Source organism: Rhinolophus sinicus, chromosome 18 (genome assembly GCF_057876585.1).
Source record: "Rhinolophus sinicus isolate RSI-liver-muscle chromosome 18, RSI-T2T, whole genome shotgun sequence".
NCBI lineage: Eukaryota > Metazoa > Chordata > Mammalia > Chiroptera > Rhinolophidae > Rhinolophus > Rhinolophus sinicus.
Window position 1 is genome coordinate 72,338,468 of NC_142518.1, and position 20,182 is coordinate 72,358,649.

At 45.1% G+C, this 20,182-nt stretch overlaps 1 protein-coding gene across 1 annotated transcript in view; it reads right to left on the bottom strand.

Moving 5' to 3' along the window:
• MORC4 (MORC family CW-type zinc finger 4) overlaps positions 1–3,632 on the bottom strand; it is a 73,839-nt gene extending 70,207 nt beyond the window's left edge. The window contains exons 1-2 of the mRNA XM_074323475.2: positions 3,261–3,632; positions 3,062–3,134 (exon numbers count right to left, since the gene is read on the bottom strand). Of these exons, the coding sequence (XP_074179576.1) occupies positions 3,062–3,134; positions 3,261–3,362 (175 nt within the window). The 5' untranslated portion in view covers positions 3,363–3,632. The remainder of the gene's footprint in view (positions 1–3,061; positions 3,135–3,260) is intronic.
• Between the last annotated feature and the right edge of the window lie 16,550 nt (positions 3,633–20,182).

A 20,182-nucleotide genomic window follows, 5' to 3' on the forward strand; every position in this document is an offset into this window, starting at 1 on the left:
TACCCTTGGTAGGAGGACCCTATGCCTACCTCCCCTCGCCTACCACTTAGGCAAGAGCATGAAAAACCAGATCACAGGAAAGCTACCTTAGCCCGTGACCCAGTCCATCTGACCCCTGCTTGGTCTTCTAACAAAGCATTGTAACTGAAGCCTCATACCTCATCAGAACCTGGGAGGCAATGAAAACCTGTCCTTATGACAGCCTCGCTGGACAGAGAGGGTGGCGAGTGGGGATGTGACTTTGAGGTAGCACTTAACAAGCCTCCCATCTTCTTCTGTACCAGAATGTCCTATGTGGATTCCTGCAATTTTGCCACGACCAAGTTGCTGCCCTACGGACATCTTTCAAGTATCTAAAAATATTATCTCAAACTAAGGCCATCATATTCCAACACAAGCTATTGTGCTTCCTCTGTCCCCTATATACACACATAGTATCAGCATTCAAATGACCAAAAGTTTTAAATTTGAAGGTCACTTTTTTATCCCACCCTCTCTCTTACCCTATACATTCCCTAAGCTCTCTCACATCTTGCTATTTCTATTCCCATTGTCACTTTCTTAGTTTACAGCGTCTATTCCCTCTCACCTGGATCATTGTGATAACCTCCTCCTAACCACTCTTTCAAAGCCATGTCTCTCTCTTCTCCTACCCATTTTATATAGTGCTGCAAGATTGTCTTTCCTGGAGCACAGCTCTAATCATAACATTCCCCTGTTGAGAAAACTTCAGACTAAAAGGCCAAATCCCCAAATCCCCAGTCACATCCTGGTCGCAGTCCACCATTCTACCCTCATTCCCTACTTGGTACTTGGAGTAAAAAGACCTGTGTTTGAGTCCTGGATGTGCCACTCACTAGACATGTAACCTTGAAAAAGTCAATTAAATGCTCTGAGTGTCTATATCCTTATCTGCATAATAACAACAATAATAATGCCATTTACCTCAAAGAGTAAAGTTAAAAATGTATTTGTGAAAGCTCTTTGTAAACTCTCTAAGGACCTAGAGTTTTGACTATTTGTGAACTCCATGCTCTAATTAAACTCAACTACTCAGTATTCTTCATGCTTTTGTTCACAGTTGTTCCTTTTGTCTGGCACGCCCTCCCCCTCCCCTCACCCATATCCACATGTCCCAATCCTTCAAATCTCAGCTCAAATGTCACCTCATCTACAAAGCCTTTCCTAACCCTCCTCTTCCTGGTAAGCTGGTAGTCTTCCCTCCCTCCTGTAAACTCCCACAGCACGGGATGTGTGGATCTTTGCTGATACATCACTCTCTATTTTGTTGTTATACAAATCATGAACCTTCTTTACATATTTTATCTCCCCTACCGCACTAGGAGAGTGAATTGTTTTTACCTACCATGGTAGCCTTGCCCAGTGAGTACTCAATAAATACTGACTGAATGATTCACTAGAAAATTAATGCATAAGTGGAGGTGAAAACTGTTGAAGGAAAACCTGAAATGAAAGCTTTGGATTACCAGTTAACTTTTTGCTCTCCATTTTCCCTATTATTAATATGACCACAAATAGTTGGGATTTGGTTTTCAAAATCTGTGTTTGTATATACGTGTGCAAGTGTGTGTGTGTGTGTGTGTGTGTGCGCGCGCGCGCGCATACACATACATACATATGTGTGTGTCTATATATATATAGACTTGCAAGTATATATATATATAAATACTTGCACTCATATGGGATGTGTTAGGCCAGGCTTAGGTTCTTTTAAGTTAGTGCTTAAGACAAAAACCATGTATCCAGAATTACAAATGGAACACTCTTCAAATCACCCACACAATTCAGCACACAGTATAGCATAGATGCATATGGTTTTGCATGGTATCACTATGAGCTAACAACACATTTGTTTTCCACCTCCCACCAAGTAAACTGTTACTTTTTCCCTCTTTTTCTTTTTGTAAGCTACATGCACATAGATCTCACTCCACCATGCAGAGTTTTACTCAAAGCATGGTGCAAAACTTTAAAGACATAATCCCTGTTCTCTAGGATTCAAAATGTGTTAATGTCACTTTTTCCCCTGCACCTTCTAATGAAGTCATACATACCTATTGTAAGCATTCTGTGTTATGGTCAGACTAATCATTAAAGTTCCGTTACCCTTGCAAATAACTCTCCTGACCATCTGCTCCAACTGCCCACTGACTTCTAGCCCAAGACAACTCACACTGCATGGCCACAGTGAATGCTTAAGTAGGGACGGGGGCTCATTTGGGGAGCTTTGAAACCATTTTCTAGATTTTCTGTACTACCCTGCCCCATAAATATTTCTCCCTTCTTTCAATTTTTGAAACATTGATAATGTGCACTGTATGCTGGTGCCTTTTGTCCAGGAATGCTTTCCTTCTTTGCTTTCCACACAGTATTTAGCACACTACTGCAAAAGCTGGTGTACTTGGCTTCAAGGGATCAACTGCAAACGCTTTAAAAGCAAACACCAGTGGAGCGAGAGGTTAAGTGCTCAGTATTCATTCCAGCGGTGTGAGGGCGCTCGTGGACCACGGACCCAGCCTTCCGCAGTACAGGGAGCCAAATGCACTCGTGTCATCTCTTAAGAGATGTCCCATCATTCCCAGATTCTCTGGTCCCCAAAGTTAAAGAACTCCGTTTTCCAGACCTTTCCTCATGACTCTACCGGCTCGACTATGATGCCCCTTTCCAAGCTTGGCGCCTTCCGTCGGTCGCCAGTCCTGTGGATCCCAGCTGCCTTGGGGCCAAAGAGTTTCATGCATCTCCTTTCGGTTATTAACTCGGCTATTCTAAAGTGGCCAGGACATCATGAGCCAGAGAGGAAAACCACACAGACGTCCTAACTCTTCAGACACACCTTGTTTCCTCAGCTTTATTCGCGGAACCTAGTCCCTGGAGAGAGCGCCGTCCCCGTCCTCCGCCTGCGAAGCCGGGGCCAGTCCCCACGCCCCCACCCTAGCCCCGGCCCGCCCCGCGCGGCTCCGCACATTCCTCTCGCGTCCGCGGCACCACGTTGGCACCGCTGCCTTGGGCGAACGCGGCCAGGCCCGCCCTCGCCACTCACCTAGCAGCTCCGCGATGGCACTGAAGGGTCGCGTGTGACTGCTGGAGTTGCTCTGTAGGTAGCGGGGGCTCATCTGGGGGCGAGAGAAAGTCCCGTCCCGCGTGAGGCCTCGGCCCGCTGGGCCCTCCCCGCGCGCCCCCCGCAGTCCCGGGGCGCGCGCGCGCGCGCACGCGTCCGCCCCCTCGGGCCCCCTACCTACCGTGCTCAGGCGGATCCCAAAGGCCTGAGGGCCGCCGCCCGGCCGGACCAGCCCGCTGCCCGGCGCGCCAGGGCCCGCGGGGGCCCCTCGGTACAGGAGCATTTTTTTGGCCGCCACGGTACTCGGTTGCTGCCGCCGGACTCCTCTCCCGGCCGTCCCGGGCTGGCCCTCACTCACTCGCACTCGCCGCTGGCGGCGGCCGTGCAGGACCCGCCCTCCCTCGATCCCACCCTCAGCTGGCGGGGGCGGGGCGTGCTCCAGCCACCTGTCCCGGGCGGGAGGGGTGAGGCAGGCAGAGCCGAGCGACAGCCCCGCCCTGTCAGCACCTCTCCCGACCCACCGAGTGCCAGGGCGGCCTCCGGGCCGTACAGAAATATGGCGACCTCCTGACAGCCGCTCCTTGATCCCCGCCCCTAATTAATTCTTGGCGCTTGCCATAGGCCAGGCCGCCGAGCGGGAAAGCGCGGGGGAGGGGGGTGGGGGAAGGGGGCGGGTGTGGAGGGGAGGGGGGTGAATGGGGGGAGGGGTGAGTGTGGGGGGGGAAGGGGGCGGGTACGTGGGGACGGTCGGGAATGAGCGAGAGGAGGGAGAGGGTGTAGGGATTTTTGGAACAGAGTTCCAGTTACGCTGCATGACTAACGGGCAGGATAAGACAAGTCTTACAAGTTCTAAAGACCACAGTTGTGCTATCTGGGAAGATAGCAGGCTTGGGTGATAGGAAAGAATTCTGACTACTCTGGCTCAAATGTCTCCAGAAGCACCAAGAACTTTCTAGAACGCAATTGGTAAATCTTTAAAGCTTTGCAAGCCTGCATGGAGGCTATTTATAAAACGAGAAATTGGAATGCACTTAAATACCCCGAAATAGGAATTGGTTAAGTTATGGAGTATCCATAAACTGGAAAACTATTCAGTTCTTAAAGGTCATGTTTGTAGATGAATATTGATGTGGAAAATATTCATGAGGCAATGAAGGAAACAAGAGGTTACAACATACTCTGTAATGTGATACCTTTTTATTGGAAAAACAAGTATACATGCATATGCATGTGTACACACACGCGCACACACACACAAAATGATGTATTCCAAAATGAGTTCTCCAGGTCAGGAGTTAGGAGGTTTTTTTTCTTATTTGTACTTTCTACTTTCTGTGCTATTAAACATATACTGATTATACACAAAAAAAAGATTTTTAATGTTTTTTTAAATATAACTTTTCCTGGTATGGATAAAGCATAATTTATTTAACCATTCCTCTATGATAATTCACGTTTTCTTTCTTTCTTTCTTTCTTTCTTTTTTTTTTTTTGTATTACAAAAAGTCCCACTTTGGATATCCTCACGTACATATCATTAATTTCTGGTACTATTATTTCTATAGAATATTGCTGTGTGCAATATCATGTTTACTTTTTTCCCCCTTGTCGTGCGGGAGACCCTGCTTGCTGCGCCATTTGTAGTGCGGGGCATCATGCGGGGTGGCTTGCGGGGTCTCTGCTCCTGCTCCCCACATAAGAACACAGGACACAATGAGGCCAAAAAGGAACACCCACGGAGCCATAGATATGGGAGTCATGCCACTATATTCTCACTGGCGGCATCCGCCTCTGCAATCCGCTCTTGCTAGCTCAGCCACCATCTTCTTGCTAGCCCCCCATTTTTTTCTGCTAGCCTAGCCACAGCAGTTATATTAGTGGCCAATGGCTCACTGGTTACAGCTGATGGCCAACTAGTCACAGCTGATGGCCATCCAATCACAGTTGATGGCCATTTACTACCTGAGCCAGCACCTGTCTATGTGAGGCCAAGAGCCTGGAAACTACTTTCTGGGGTTCTGTCCCCACACCCCCTTCTTCTGCCCCCCCCCCCGCCGCCCGACTCCAGTTCAAGCCGGTGTTTCTCAGTCTAGTTGTATAGGACACAGCTCCCTGGCCCATGCTGGTATTATGAGCTTTGCGCTCCCCACCCCCTCACTGAGGCAGTCGGTCTCTGGTCATCGGTGGGCCGCTCACAGCAGCTCACGGCAGCTCTCGCCAGCTGCTGGCCACTCACTCTGGCTGCCCGCCATTCACACTGGCCACCGGCTGCTCATGGCAGCACAGGGTAGCCCATGTTGACCTCCGGCTGCTCATGGCAGCCCAGCTCCAGGGAGAGCTGTTGTTCACAATCTTAGCTGTAGAGGGTGCAGCTCACTGGCCCATGTGGGAATCAAACCAGCGACCTTGGTGTTAAGAGCACTGTGCTCCGACCACCTGAGCCATCGGGCTAGCTCCATGTTTACTTTTAATAAATACTGTAAGATGGAGGCAATTTGCCTTCCCAGCTATGGTTTGAAGTAGATGATTCTGATCCTTTAACTTTTTACCAATAAAGGTTGAATAAAAAATACTATCTTCTTATTGTTTTAATTTGCATTTCCCTGACTACCAGTGAAACTGAATATCTTCTCAAATCTTTATTGTACATTTGTTTCTCCTCTTCTGTAAATAACTGTTTGTATCCTTTGAGCATCGTTTTCCCCTTTGGGTCCTTTGCATTTCTCTTTATTTTTTAGTATCTTTAAACAAAATTAAATACAAAAGAAGTACAGAGAATAGTATAGCAAATCCCCAAATACGTATTACTTAGATTCAAAAATTATCAAGACTAACATACCTACTTTACATATTCTTTTCTTCTTTTTTTATTTCTGTGAATATTTTAGAGCAAATCTCAAACATCATGTCATTTTACCCTATATAGTTTTGTCCCCTAAAAATATGGAAATTTTCTAAAAAACCATAACCATATTGCCACATTCACACTAAACAAAATTCTTAACAATTATTTGATATCTTTTAATACCCAGTCCATATTCTGATTTCCACAGAATATAACTTTTTACATTTGGTTTGTTTAAAATCTAGATCCAAACAAGATGCACACATTGTACTTGGTTAAGTGTCTTCAATCTATTTTGATCTAAAACAGTCTCCCTTTTTTTTTTCTTCATGCTATTGAGTTGTGGAAGAAACCAAGTCACTTGTACTGTTGAATGCCTATATTCTCATTTGTCTGTTGGCATCTTCATGTTGTCACTTAGCTTGCTCCTCATGTTGGAGGCATACTCATAAGTGTAACTTAACTATAAACTGTAAGTTGGCTCTAAAGGCTTCATTAGATTCCAGTACAATGATTTGTTGTTGTTGTTCTTGTTTTTGTTTGTTTTTTTAAGCAGGGATGCTCATAGATGGTGCTGTATATTGCCTATTGCATCAAATCAGAAGGTACATACTGTTCAACAGTTGGTGATGATCAGTGGGTTTAGGTGGACGTAACCTGAATATTCCACTATAGGGATACTTCAGAGATACTGTGGGTTCAGTTCCAGACCACCCCAATAAAGTGAATAACGCAGTCACACAAATTTGTTGGTATCCCAGTGCATATAAAAGTTACGTCCACAGTATACTGTAGTCTATTAAGTATGCAAAACATTACATCTAAAAACGCAATGTACATACCTTAGTTTAAAAATACTTTATTACTAAAAGATGTTAGCCCTCATTTGAGCCTTTAGCAAGTCATAATCTTTTTGCTGGTGGAGGGTCTTCCCTTTCTGCTGACTGATCAGGGTGGTAGTTACTGAAGGTTGAGGTGGCTGTGGCAATTTCTTCAAATAAAACAACAATGAAGTTTGCCTCATCAATTGATTCTTCCTTTCAGGAATGAATTCTCTGTAGCAAGTAATGCTCTTTGATAACATTTTACATACAGTAGAACTCCTTTCAAAATTGAAGTCAATCTTCTCAAACCTTGCCACTGCTTTATCAACAAAGTTTATGTAATATTCTAAATCCTCTGTTGTCATTTCAACAATCTTCACATCTTCACCAGGAGTAGATTCCATCTTAAGAAACAACTTTCTTAGCTCGTCCATAAAAAGCAACTTCTCATCTGTTAACGTTTTATCCTGAGATTGCAGCAATTCAGTCACATCTTCAGGCTCCATTTCTAATTCAAGTTATCTTGTTATTTCTACCACATCGGCAGTTACTTCCTCCACTGAAGTCTTGAACTCTTCAAAGTCATCCATGAAGGTTGGAATGAACTTCTTCCAAACTCCTGTTAATGTTAATATTTTAACCACTTCCCATGAATCACAAATGTTCTTAATGGCATCTTGAATAGTGAATCATCTACAGGTTTTCAATTTACTTTGCCCAGATCCATTAGAGGAATCACCATCTTTGGCAGTGATAGCCTTACAAAAGTTATTTTTTTAGATAATAACACTTGAAAGTAGAAATTACTCCTTGATTTATGGGCTACAGAATGGATATTGTGTTGATAGGCATGAAAACAACATTAATCTCACCGTACATCTCCATCAGAGCTCTTAGGTGATCAGGTCCATTGTCAATGAGCAGTAATATTTTGACAGACATATTTTTTTTTCTTAGCAGCAGGTCTAATAGTAGGCTTAAAATATTTAGTAAACCATGTTGTAAAACGATGTGCTGTTATCCAGGCTTTGTTGTTCCATTTATAGAGCACAGGCAGAGTAGATTTAGCATAATTCTTAAGGACCCTAGGATTTTGGGAATGGCAAATAAGCATTGACTTCAACTTAAAGTCAACAGCTGTATTAACCCCTAACAAGAGAGTCAGCCTGTCATTTGAAGCTTTGAAGCCAGACACTGACTTCTCCTCTCTAGCTATAAAAGTCCTAGATAGCATTTTTCAATATAAGACTGTTTAGTCTGCATTGAAAACAGCCTTAGTGTAGCCACCTTCATTAATTATCCTATCTAGATCTTTTAGATAACTTGCTATAGCTTCTACCTTAGCACTTGCTGCTTCACCTTGCACTTTTATGGTCTGAAGAAGTCTTCTTTCCTTAAACCCCTCATCAACCAACCTCTGCTATCTTCAGACTTTTCTTCTGCAGCTTTCTCAACCTTCACAGAATTGAAGAGAGTTAGGGCCTTGCTCTGTATTAGGCTTTGGCTTAGGGGAATGTTGTGGCTGGTTTGATGTTCTATCCAGGCTGCTAACATTTTCTATATATCAGCAATAAGGCTGTTGCATTTTCTTATAATTTGTGTGTTTGCAGGAGTAGCACTTTTAATTTCCTTCAAGAAATTTTCCTTTGCATTCATAAGTTGGATAACTGTTTGGTTCAAGAGGCCTAGGTTTTGGTCTATCTTGACTTTTGACATACCTTCCTCACTAAGCTTAATCATTTCTAGCTTTTGATTTAAAGTGAGAGGTTCACAACTCTTTCTTTCATTTGAACACTTAGAGGCCAATGTACGGTTGTTAATTAGACTAATTTCAATACTATTCTGTTTCAGGGAATAGGGAGGCAGGAGGAGAGGGACAGCCAGTCAGTGGATCAGTCAAAAAACACACATTTATTTATTAATTTCTATATCTTATATGGGTGTGGTTCATGGTGTCTCAAAAAATTACAATAGTAGTATTAAAGATCACTCATCACAGATAACCATAACAAATACAATAAGAATGAAAAAGTTTAAAATATTGCAAGAATTACCAAAATGTGACACAGAGACACAAAGTGAGCAAACGTTGTTGGGAAAATGGCACCAACCAACTAGCTCAAGGCAGGGTTGCCACAAACCTTCAACTTGTAAATTAATACAACATCTGCGAATAAAGCAAAGCACAATAAAACAAGGCATGCCTGTATAAAGTTCCCATTCAACCTTTTACTCTGTTGTTTTATCAATTTATATTCATTGTCTGAAAATAATTTATTGGGGTTACAAAATGATGATAGTCTAACTCCATCATTACTTATAATGCGTTCACTGGATCCTTCTGTATAGAACTTAGCCTCATCAACCAAGCATATTTGACTAAGCCTCAGATATGGTGCCCACCTGCACTTGCCTGTGCAGGCTGGGTGGTGAGAAGGCTCAACAAAGAAACAATGGCTTCTGCTAGCACTTCTATCTGGGAGAAAGCTACCCTTCCAGCCCTCGCCCTGCAGCCAGGAGATTCACTTCCTCCCCATGTATCACTGGCACCTTTTGAGCTGCTACCCCAGTGCTGGAGCTCAGAGCAAGTGATTCTGTCAGTGAGTAAGTCAATGCATGGGCACTTTATGAGGAAAGCCTGGGACTCCAGTTGCCCTCTGTCTCACTTAGCCACAATCTCCGCTGGTTTTCACAGCCAAAGGTTGCGGGGACTCCTCTTTCTGTCACTGAACCCTGGGCTGGGAAGCCTGTTGTGGGGCTAGGACCCCTCGCTCCTCAGGGGGTCCTCCACAGCTTTGATATTTCTCCCACTTTTTAACCATCCCACATGGGTGTGAGTCTATCCCGTTCCGTGTCTCCACCTCTCCTACCAATCTCAAGGTGGCTTCTTCTATATATCCTTAGTTATAGGATTTCTGTTCAGCCAGACTTAAGGTTGTTCTCAATGATGGTTGTTCTATAGTTTAGTTGTAATGTTGATGTGGTTGTGGGAGGAGGAGAGCACAGCATTTACCTACTCCACCATGTTGACCCAGAAGCTCCTTAATTCTTTACTTTTAATTGACAACTTTGAGATCAAAGAGTTGGTGCCTGTGGTGGATACTGTAATGTGCCAGCCCATCTCCCACTTCAATAAAGGACATTTTGGATGAGTTGCTGAGAGAACTGTTGGCAAGCTTCCTTCAGCTGTTAGCCCCTTCAGGGACTGCCTCAGGTACAGAGAGTTGCCTCACTCAAGGTTACAAAGTTTTCTGGGGCAGCCCACAGTGACTGAGTAATAAAGGGGTATGAAGGCTTGACCATCTCAGCACAACTTAGTATAATTCTGAAGGGTCATTCTAACTCCAGCTCTCCCTATGGGGTTGGCTGAGGCTACTGTTCAGCTTGCAATGCAGCTCAACATCCCCCTCTGTCTATACTGCTTGCTTCCATAGGTGTTAACCTGAAAGTCACTTCTTAATAAGCATCCTGCATGCTACATTCTGTCTTGGAGTCAACTTCCTGGGGAACTCAAATTATGACACTTGAACTGAGAGCTATCTAAGAAATTAATCACTTAGATAGAATTTGGAGCTAGATTACTCACTGCACAGTTGGCAATGAGGACCACATACCAAAGGGTAGGTATAGCACAGATAGCCCCCTGCCACCAAGTGGCAGTCCTATTATTGTTAAGACCTTAACCAGGTGGTGAATTATGACGGTATATTTGTAGAAGGGAGTGTATGATCTGGTGTGATGTATCAAGTGTTTGAGAAATATGGGGGAAACAGTAGCTGTAAGACTAAGAGAATGTGGTAGTTACTGAGCTCCAAAAAAGATTAAACTCCCAATGGAAACAGGTTTGCTATGCCAAAATCAGGATGCTTCCTGGGAACAAATAGGACCCTGACATAAGGTTTGGGGATATCTAGGTTGATGCCACCAAAATCATGATTCCCCAGATTTTCCTGAACCCTACTAGCCTGAAGAATTAATCCGACTTTCCTACTGATAGTCCCCTCACCTCTTGCTTGGAGATGATGCAAAGCTTCTCCCCCACAAGACAATATGTGCACTTGCTTCCCCTCCTGGCCAGTAGACCTATAACAAGGGTTAAGGCACAGCATAAACATGTTAGGCCTGATAAGGGAGGAAAGTGACTATACTGCCAAGATTTGGAAACCTAGCCAGCGTGGACTGGCAAGAGCTGGGAGAGTTCACATGAAATTGGATTCTGAAAGTGCTCGATCAAGGAGCTAAACAATAAGATTGAATAAAGGGGAGTTTATCGATGTGGGAACACTCTCCTGGAATACAAGATTTTACTCCCTGGCAAGGACCACAAGAAATGGTGCAAACTCACTATAAGGATGGCTCCTAGAAGTATAGGAAGTGATGATCTACATTAAGTGAGGTCGGAATGCCAGCATTGTTGTGGCAGTAGTAGAAGAAGGGATGGAAAGATTCAGAAGTCAGCATACCAGAGTGGATATACTGAGCTAGTCTGGAAAACTCAAACAGAAAGGCACAGGACATACCACTTACCAAGAATGAGGAACACACTGGTAAGAGGGACACCAACACCACTAAAAAATTCACCAGTGGCTATCCTCTGTAGGTTATGCCTGACAGTGGGAGAGGCTGTTACAGAACTAGGCTCACAATAGCAGTGGGGAGTGTAGGGCTCTGAAAAGATAGAGATCCTATGGCTGAGTGTAACCATCAAAACTCAGGTGGGTGCAATTATCATAAGGAGTGACAAGGGTGGGAAAGACAGAGGAGCCAGTAGTGTAATTATAGAGATGGTAAATGGAACATGGCATTAGTAGGGGACAGATAGATGGGCAGGAACAATAAATATCTATTCTGGCAATGTTTTAACTAGAAGCCTTATGTCTGGGTTGAGGATTCATCATCTTCCTTGCAGAATGACCCACAGCTTTTTCTTCCTCTCAGCACAGCACATTGTTTGGCCTTCACTCTTATTTGACTCAAGACTTGGAACCTCTAAAATGCCCATTTGCTGCTTTCTAAGGTGTGTAGTCCATCTGTGTCATTCACTTTGGGGCACTCTGAATGGTGCACTAAGTATTGGCCTGTTTACTACTTGCTGGACTTGGTATATAAACAAATGCTTTGCTTCCTCCCAGGTATTTGGCCTCTTGCTTGGCAACTGATATGGCGCGGGGGGGGGGGGGGGGCAAGAGGAGACGGAGGCCTCCTCTCAGTCTTTCTCCAGCTTCCCAAGACACAGAAGCAATCCTGAGAGGACCAAGGGAGCTGCTGAAAGTCTAGGGTTTGGCCTCCTCCAGGCCTTGCAGCCACTGTGCACCCATAAGCAAAAGCAGCAAATGAATCCATATAAATCCCATCACTGTGGCTCCACAGGGCCATACAAAGGCCATAACACGAGGTTCCACATACTTCACCACCAAACAGAGCTGCAGCGGCAGCTGTCACATTGTGAGTGAGGACTCCAGTGAACACAGCATGGGTGCCAGTTGTGAAACTCTGGGTCTCTGCGAAACGAGGAGCAGGGAAGCACTTCAGCAGGGGACACTTATGTGTACGTGGGGGGTGCGGTGGGGGTGTCTCCAAGAATCCCTAGGCTGCCTCTGCCTTGGGGCAGAATTTAGACCTCAAGGCCAGCCTTGGTCTGATCCAGGGCCTTGGGTCCAAAGCCCTGAGCCATCTACGTGACCCTTTTGATTTCAGCCTGGTCCAGACTGAGTCCCCCTAGCCACTGTCCCAGGCAAGTGGAGTGGCCAAGAGGAGCCAGAGAGGCACCTGACATTTCCTCCTGTAACAAGAAGCTCAACACATACATGTATCCATTAGCATGCAGGGGGCTCCCTGGGGGAGGAGAGGGGTTTCTCCTGGCAGCTTTGATCTAGTCTCTAAGGTCACTTGTCCCAAGTTTCTGAATGGAGTCAGTATGGGAGGTCACTTGTCACAAGTTCCTAAGAGGAATCAATGTGGGAGGTCAGCCAGATGTGGTAGAAAGGTCAAGAGTCAGAAGACACAGGTTCCTGTCCTGACGCCACTGAATTGGCCTGTGACCTTGGGGAAGTGTCACAAGCCATGTTACCAGCAAACAGAGTGTGAGACAGAGCTTTGTAGGCAGGCAGGAGGTTTCTTGGGGAGCGCTCCCGGGATCACCACCTTCGGGAGGTGAGAAAAGCAGGACTGGGCAAGGGCAGAAGTTGAACTGTGATTCAGCCACAACAAAGGCTCCCACGTAGAGCTCTGGAACCAGTGTGGACCCTCAGAGTTGTCCTAAACTGTGTCCTGAAGGGGCCATGGTTTTATGTTCCTGCATTTTCCAGTCCCCTGGGATGGGTGCACAAACTTGGGCATGGGGGCTCTCTTCAGCCCAGAGCCATTACTGGCGATGGGCTCACCTATGCACTGGCCATCACCAATGCTTCCTGCAACTGTGGAAATGAGAGCTTCAGTAGGAAAGAGTAGGAGTGGAGCTGGGCAGTGCCCAACAGCATCCTTTCAGCAAGCTTCTTCCCCTCTCCAGGCCCCAGTTTTCTCATCTGTCACTTGAGTGACAAGGATGAGCTCTAGGATCCCTTCCAGCTCCAGAGCTCTATGATTCCACCAGCCCATGCCTCTGCTCTCACCACCACCTCCCTTTCTCTTAGGCTACACCTAATTTAACCTCCTATCTCTTTTTAACTTTTGGTAGCAGTTCTTCATTGACTATGAAAAAGTACAAATTCCTTAGGTGACTTCCAAGGCCCTGCATGATCTAGCTGTGACTATCCCTTCAGCTTTCTTCCCCATTACTTACACTCCATGGCAAACATTTGGTTTCTATCATGTTTTCCCTGAAAACATTCTCCCTCCTTTCCTCTGCTCTTTCAATAAGGATGTGTCCTTTAAGCATTCATGAGCAGGGTATAGTGGAAAGGGCTTCAGCGGTCCAGCTCTTATCAACTCTGTGACCTTAAGCAGGTCACTTAAGCTCTCTGGGGCTCAGTTTCCTCATCTGAGGAAATGGGGGTGTCTTTTTTCAATTGATGTTTTTTCATACGGTTGTTGAAAGAAGCAAATAAAGTAACATATGTAAAGGGTCTACTGTGAAGCTTAATAGAGTTCCATAAACGTTGGTTCTCTTCTCTTTGTTAAAATAACTGAACCTAAATGATATCATCCAATGATTTGTTTCAACAATATTTAGAATAGATAAATGCTATATACAATTTGGTACTTTTCTCACTAAACCTTAACCCAAGAGAAATCAAGTCACTCAGAATTTTTAGTCTGGTGTCAAATTCCCATTCTCTGTTCAAGCTTCTCCCTTTCAGCATCCAAAGCCTCTCTGCCTCAGTCATAAGAACATACAAACCCAGAAGCCTTTTTATTCCCTTGACCAAGAGGCATCAGTCAGCGTCACAAAGAAACTTGTTGGAAATGCACAATCTCAGCCACCACCATCCCAGAACTACTGACCAGAAGCTCCAGGGTGGGCCCAGCAATCTGGGTTTTACCAAGCAGTCCTGCCCCAGGTGACTGATGCAAAATCAGTTTGAGAACCACCTCTGCTCCGAAGCATGGGGTCCATCTTGGGCCATGTGCCTTGGGGTTTATTGGTGCCTCAGTTCCCTCCACCACCCAGGAAGAGGGAGGAACATTGGCAGGTGTTAGACGACTCCAGTAGAGACTGGGCCTTTGACAGGAGGTCCCAGGTATAACCCACCTCTTTGGCCGCTGTAGGAGCCCCAGGAGTGGGTTGCTGGGCTCTGTCCAAGGCCTGGCCTCGCTGAGCTAGAACCTCCTCCAGGTCACAGGTATAGTCCCTGAGTCTGGACAAGTCCTCCCAGAACCAGAGACTCCTTACCTTCAAGCCTACTTAGCATCCCTCCTGAAGCAGTGGTTCTCACAGTGCGGTCCCCATTACCTTAGAGAAATAGAAAAGATTATGAGAAATACTATTAACAATCACATGCCAATAAATTAGATAACTTAGGTTAAATAGACAAATTTATAGAAAAACACAAACTAGAGCAAGTGACTCAAGAAAAAAGAGATAATCTGAATAGACCTTCACAAGTGAAGATATTTAAGAGATTGAATTAGTAACTCCAAAAATACCCACAAAGGAAAGCCCAGTAAGAGATGGTTTGACTGATGAATTCCATTAAACATTTACATAAGAGTTAACACCAATTCTTCACAAACTCCTCCAAAAATAGGAGGGTCCACTACACAACTCCATCAATGAGGCCAGCAATACCTGTTACCAAAACCACACAAAGACAACAAAAGAAAAATACAGACCAATATGTCTTATGAATATGGATGCAAAAAATATGCAACAAAATACTAGCAAGGAAAATCCACTAAAATGTTAGAAATATTTAGATACCAAAACCAACTGGTATTTACCCCAACCATGTAAAGTTGGTTTAAAATCTGAAAGTCAATGAATGCAATAAGTCATATTAATAGAATAAAATCCGAAAACTAAACGATTATCTCAGTAGACAAAGAAAAATCATTTGAAAAAAATCCAACACTTTTTCATGGTAAAAACACTCAACAAAGTTAGAAGAGAAAGAAATGTCCTCAACCTGATTAAACATATCTACAAAATATCCACAGCTAGCATCATGCTTAATGGTGAAAGACTGATGCCTTCCCCCTGAGATCAGGGACAAGACAAGATGTCCACTCCCATCACTTCTGTTCAACATTGTACTGGAGGCTCTGGCCAAGGCAATTAAACAAGAAACAGAAATAAAAGGCATTCAGATTAGAAAGGTGGAGGCAAAAACAACCTCTATTTGCAGATGACATGATCTCACATATAGAAAACCCTAAAAAATACACACATACACACAAATACACACATGCACACACACTATTAGAGCTAATAAATTAATTCAGCAAAGGTACAGGATGCAAGATCAATACATAAAAATCAATTGTATTTCTATACATTTACAAGAACAATCTGAGAATAAAAGTAAGAAAAATTGATTTACAATAATATTTAAAAATAAAATACTCGGGAATAAGTTTAACAAAAGAAGTGCAAAACTCAGTCTCTGAAAAGTACAAAACATTGTTGAAAGATATTAAAGAAGCTCTAAATAAATAGCATGTTCATGGATTGGACGGTTTAATGTTGGTAAGATGGCAATACTCCCCAAACTGGTCTACAGATTCAACACAATCTCTATCAGAATCCCAGCTGACTTCTTTGAAGCAATTGACAAGCTGGTTCTAAAATTCACAGGGGATTGCAACAGATCCAGAATGGCTGAAACAATCTTGAAAAGGAAGAACAAAGTAGGAGGACTCACAATTTCTGATTTCAAAGTGTGATCCCAGGGAACAGCATCAGTATGAGGTGGGAACATGTTAGAAACACAAATTCTCAGTTCCTGCCCCACACCTACTACTGATACAGGCTCAAATTGGAGAATCACCACTGGCCTAGACTGCAAACTAGATTAACGATACAGGATGGATTTAATTTGCTTTTTGAACCTCCCATTCTCTAGATACTTTTTGCTTCCTCACTACACACAAGATAAAAAGGAAGACAAAAACATACTGATGGAGAGGATATATGAAGCCCTGTTTCCTAATTTGAAGGAACTCCCTTTCCACTTTACGCTTTGCATTTATCTGTTCTGACCAGCCATTTCAAATAGGACCCATGGTCGCTCTAACTTGATTTACATTGAGTACTTATTTCTCCCATGGCGTATTGCTACTGGTAAAAGCCTCAGCACAGAAAACAGAACATTTGGAATACAATATGAATACGCATTTTGAACAGAGATTTAGTTTCATTACAGTCATTGACATGGTTTGTTCTACAGCTCTGATTTCAGTTCCAACTCTGAAGACTCAGGGAAGGCAAACTAATTTCAAAAAATAAAGAAAATAAAGGGTGGAGGAGGGGGAGAGATACACACTGCACGTGGCAGGTCAAAGCCAAAAAGCTAAATTAGCCAGGCAGTTTACAGCAAGGGGAACACAGGAAGCATAATTAAGCTGTGGAGCCCTCACCAGGGAAGAAGAAGACTGGGGGTCAGCAGGGCTGGCTGAGGGTCTGGATAGGAGACCACAAATGGGAAGGAGCTCTGCTGGAGAAGCCCAGAGGGCATAGCAGGCCCAGGGCTCAGCCTCAGGGCTGGTGGCATAGACAGCTAAAGGACTTCCCAGCCAGAGTGATGGCTCCATCAAAGGCTTGCTGGAAGAGGATTCGGCACTCACCTACCCACCCACCCACCCGAGTACCTGCCAGTCTGAGGGAGATGGAAAGAACAAAGTGTTGAATGAGCCTCCTGCTCACCCTCACAGTGCCCCAACAAGGCCCGCATGCAGCTCGCTTCCTTCCCCCAGCTTTCCTCCAGCTCAATGCTAGTCATAAAGGCTTCCTAGAAAAAGGCACTCTCTTTTCTGGGCTTCGCTGGCTTCTTTTTTATATTTATTTAAATTAAAGTTTATTGGGGTGACAATCGTGTTGGGAGAGAGCCCCAGAAAGCAGTTTCCAGGCTCTCAGTCTCACATACAAAGGTGCTGGCTCAGGTAGTAAATGGCCATCAACTGTGATTGGATGGCCATCAGCTGTGGCTAGTTGGCCGTCAGCTGTAACCAGTGAGCCATTGACGACTAATATAACTGCTGTGGCTACGCTAGCAGAAAATGGGGGCTAGCAAGAAGATGGTGGCTGAGCTAGCAAGCGGCGCAGTGAGGGTTGAGAATTGCATGGCTCCTGTTTCCTGTTTCTCCAACCCAGCCGCCAGCGAGAGTATAGTGGTATGACTCCCCTACCTATGGCTCCGTGGGTGTTCCTTTTTGGCCTAACTACATGCTGCATTCTTATGTGGGGAGCGGGACCAGAGACCCCGCAGGCCGCCCTGCGCGACACATGGCGCAGTGAGCAGGGTCTCCCGTGTGACACACGGCGCAGCGAGCAGAGACTCCCGCATGACAAATTGTTAGCAAAGTTACATAGATTTCAAGTGTGAAAGTCTGTAATACATCGTCTATATAACACGTTGTGTGTTCACCACCCAGAGTCAGTTTACCTTCCATCACCACATATTTGATCCCTTTTACTATCATCTACCACCCTGACATCCATGCTGGGTGTCATGTGGGGTCTCTGGTCCCACTCCCCACATAAGAATGCAGGACATGGTGAGGCCAAAAAGGAACCCCCACGGAGCCATAGATAGGGGAGTCATACTACTATAGTCTCGCTGGCGGCTGGGTTGAAGACACAGGAAGCAGGAGCCACACGATCTGCAACCTGCCGTCCACTTCTCTCTCTGACAACCAACCTCACTTGCTAACTGCAATCCACTCTTGCTAGCTCAGCCAGCATCTTCTTGCTAACCCCCATTTTCTGCTAGCGTAGCCACAGCAGTTATATTAGTGGCCAATGGCTCACTGATTACAGTTGACGGCCAACTAGCCACAGCTGATAGCCATCCAATCACAGTTGATGGTCATTTACTACCCGAGTGAGCACCTTTCCACGTGAGGCCGAGAGCCTGGAAACTGCACTCCTGGCTCTGTCCTCACACACCCTCCACCCCCTTACCCTCTGGTAACCACTCAACTATTGTCTGTGTCTATGAGTTTTCTTCATTTGTTTGTCTTGTTCTTTTGTTGTTTTCAGTTTTATATACCACATATCAGTAAAATCATACGGATCTCTAATTTTTGTCTGACTTATTTTGCTTAGCATTATAATCTCAAGATCCATCCATGTTGTCACAAATAGTACTATTTCATCTATTCTTATGGCCAAATAGTATTCCATTGTGTATCTATACCGCAACTTCTTTATCCATTCATCTATCGAAGGACACTTTGGTTGTTTCCATGTCTCGGCCACCGTAAATAAAGCTGCAATGAATATTGGAGCACATATGTCTTTATGGATAAATGTTTTCAGATTTTTTGGGTAGATACCCAGGAGAGGGATTGCTGGGTCATATGGTAATTCTGTTCGTAATTTTTTGAGGAACCTCCACTCTGCATTCCATAGCGGCTGCACCAGTCTGCATTCCCACCAACAGTGGATGAGGGTTCCTTTTTCTCCACAGCCTCTCCAACACTTGTTACTATTTGTCTTGTTGATGATAGCCATTCTGACTGGGGTGAGGTAATACCTCATTGTGGTTTTTACTTGCATTTCTCTGATGATTAGTGATGTTGAGCATTTTTTCATATGTCTGTTTGCCATTTGTATGTCCTCTTTGGAGAAATGTCTCTTCAGGTCGTCTGCCTATTTTTCAATTGGGTTGTTTGTTTTTTTGTTGTTGAGTTCCATGAGTTCCTTATATATTTTGGATATTAGCCCCTTATCGGAGGCACTGTTTGCAAAAATCTTCTCCCATTCATTTGGTTGTGTCATGCAGGGTATCCTGCCGACTACGCCATGTGTCGTGCAGGGTGCCAGGCGGGGTCTCTGGTCCCGCTCCCCACATAAGAATGCAGGATATGGTGAGGCCAAAAAGGAACACCCACGGAGCCATAAGTAGGGGAGTCATATCACTATATTCTCTCTGGCAGCATCCACCACTCTGCAATCTGCTCTTGTTAGCTCAGCCACCATCTTCTTGCTAGCCCCCATTTTTTTCTGCTAGCCTAGCCACAGCAGTTATTTTAGTGGCCAATGGCTCACTGGTTACAGCTGACAGCCAACTAGCCACAGCTGATGGCCATACAATCACAATTGATGGCCATTTACTACCTGAGCCAGCACCTGTCTATGTGAGGCTGAGAGCCTGGAAACTACTTTCTGGGGCTCTGTCCCCACACTCCACCCCTACAGGCTCTCGCCTCACAATCTAAGCAACAAGTGTCTTCCGCGAGGGGCCCTGTGCGAGGAGCCTGGAGGTGAATGCAATATCCTAGACACAGCCAGGCTCTCTGGACACAGCCAGGGTTTCTCAGGGCACCACCAGTACTTCTGGGCACAGCCAGACTTCCTGGACTTCTTAGGGTACCACTAGTCTTCCTGGACACAGCCAGGGTTTCTCAGGGCACCACCAGTACTTCTGGGCACAGCCAGACTTCCTGGGCTTCTTAGGGTACCACTAGTTTCCCCGGGTACAGCCAGGGTTTCTCAGGGCACCACCATTACTTCTGGGCACAGCCAGACTTCCTGGGCTTCTTAGGGTACCACTAGTTTCCCCGGGTACAGCCAGGGTTTCTCAGGGCACCACCATTACTTCTGGGCACAGCCAGACTTCCTGGGCTTCTTAGGGTACCACTAGTTTCCCCGGGTACAGCCAGGGTTTCTCAGGGCACCACCAGTACTTCTGGGCACAGCCAGACTTCCTGGGCTTCTTAGGGTACCACTAGTTTCCCCGGGTACAGCCAGGGTTTCTCAGGGCACCACCATTACTTCTGGGCACAGCCAGACTTCCTGGGCTTCTTAGGGTACCACTAGTTTCCCCGGGTACAGCC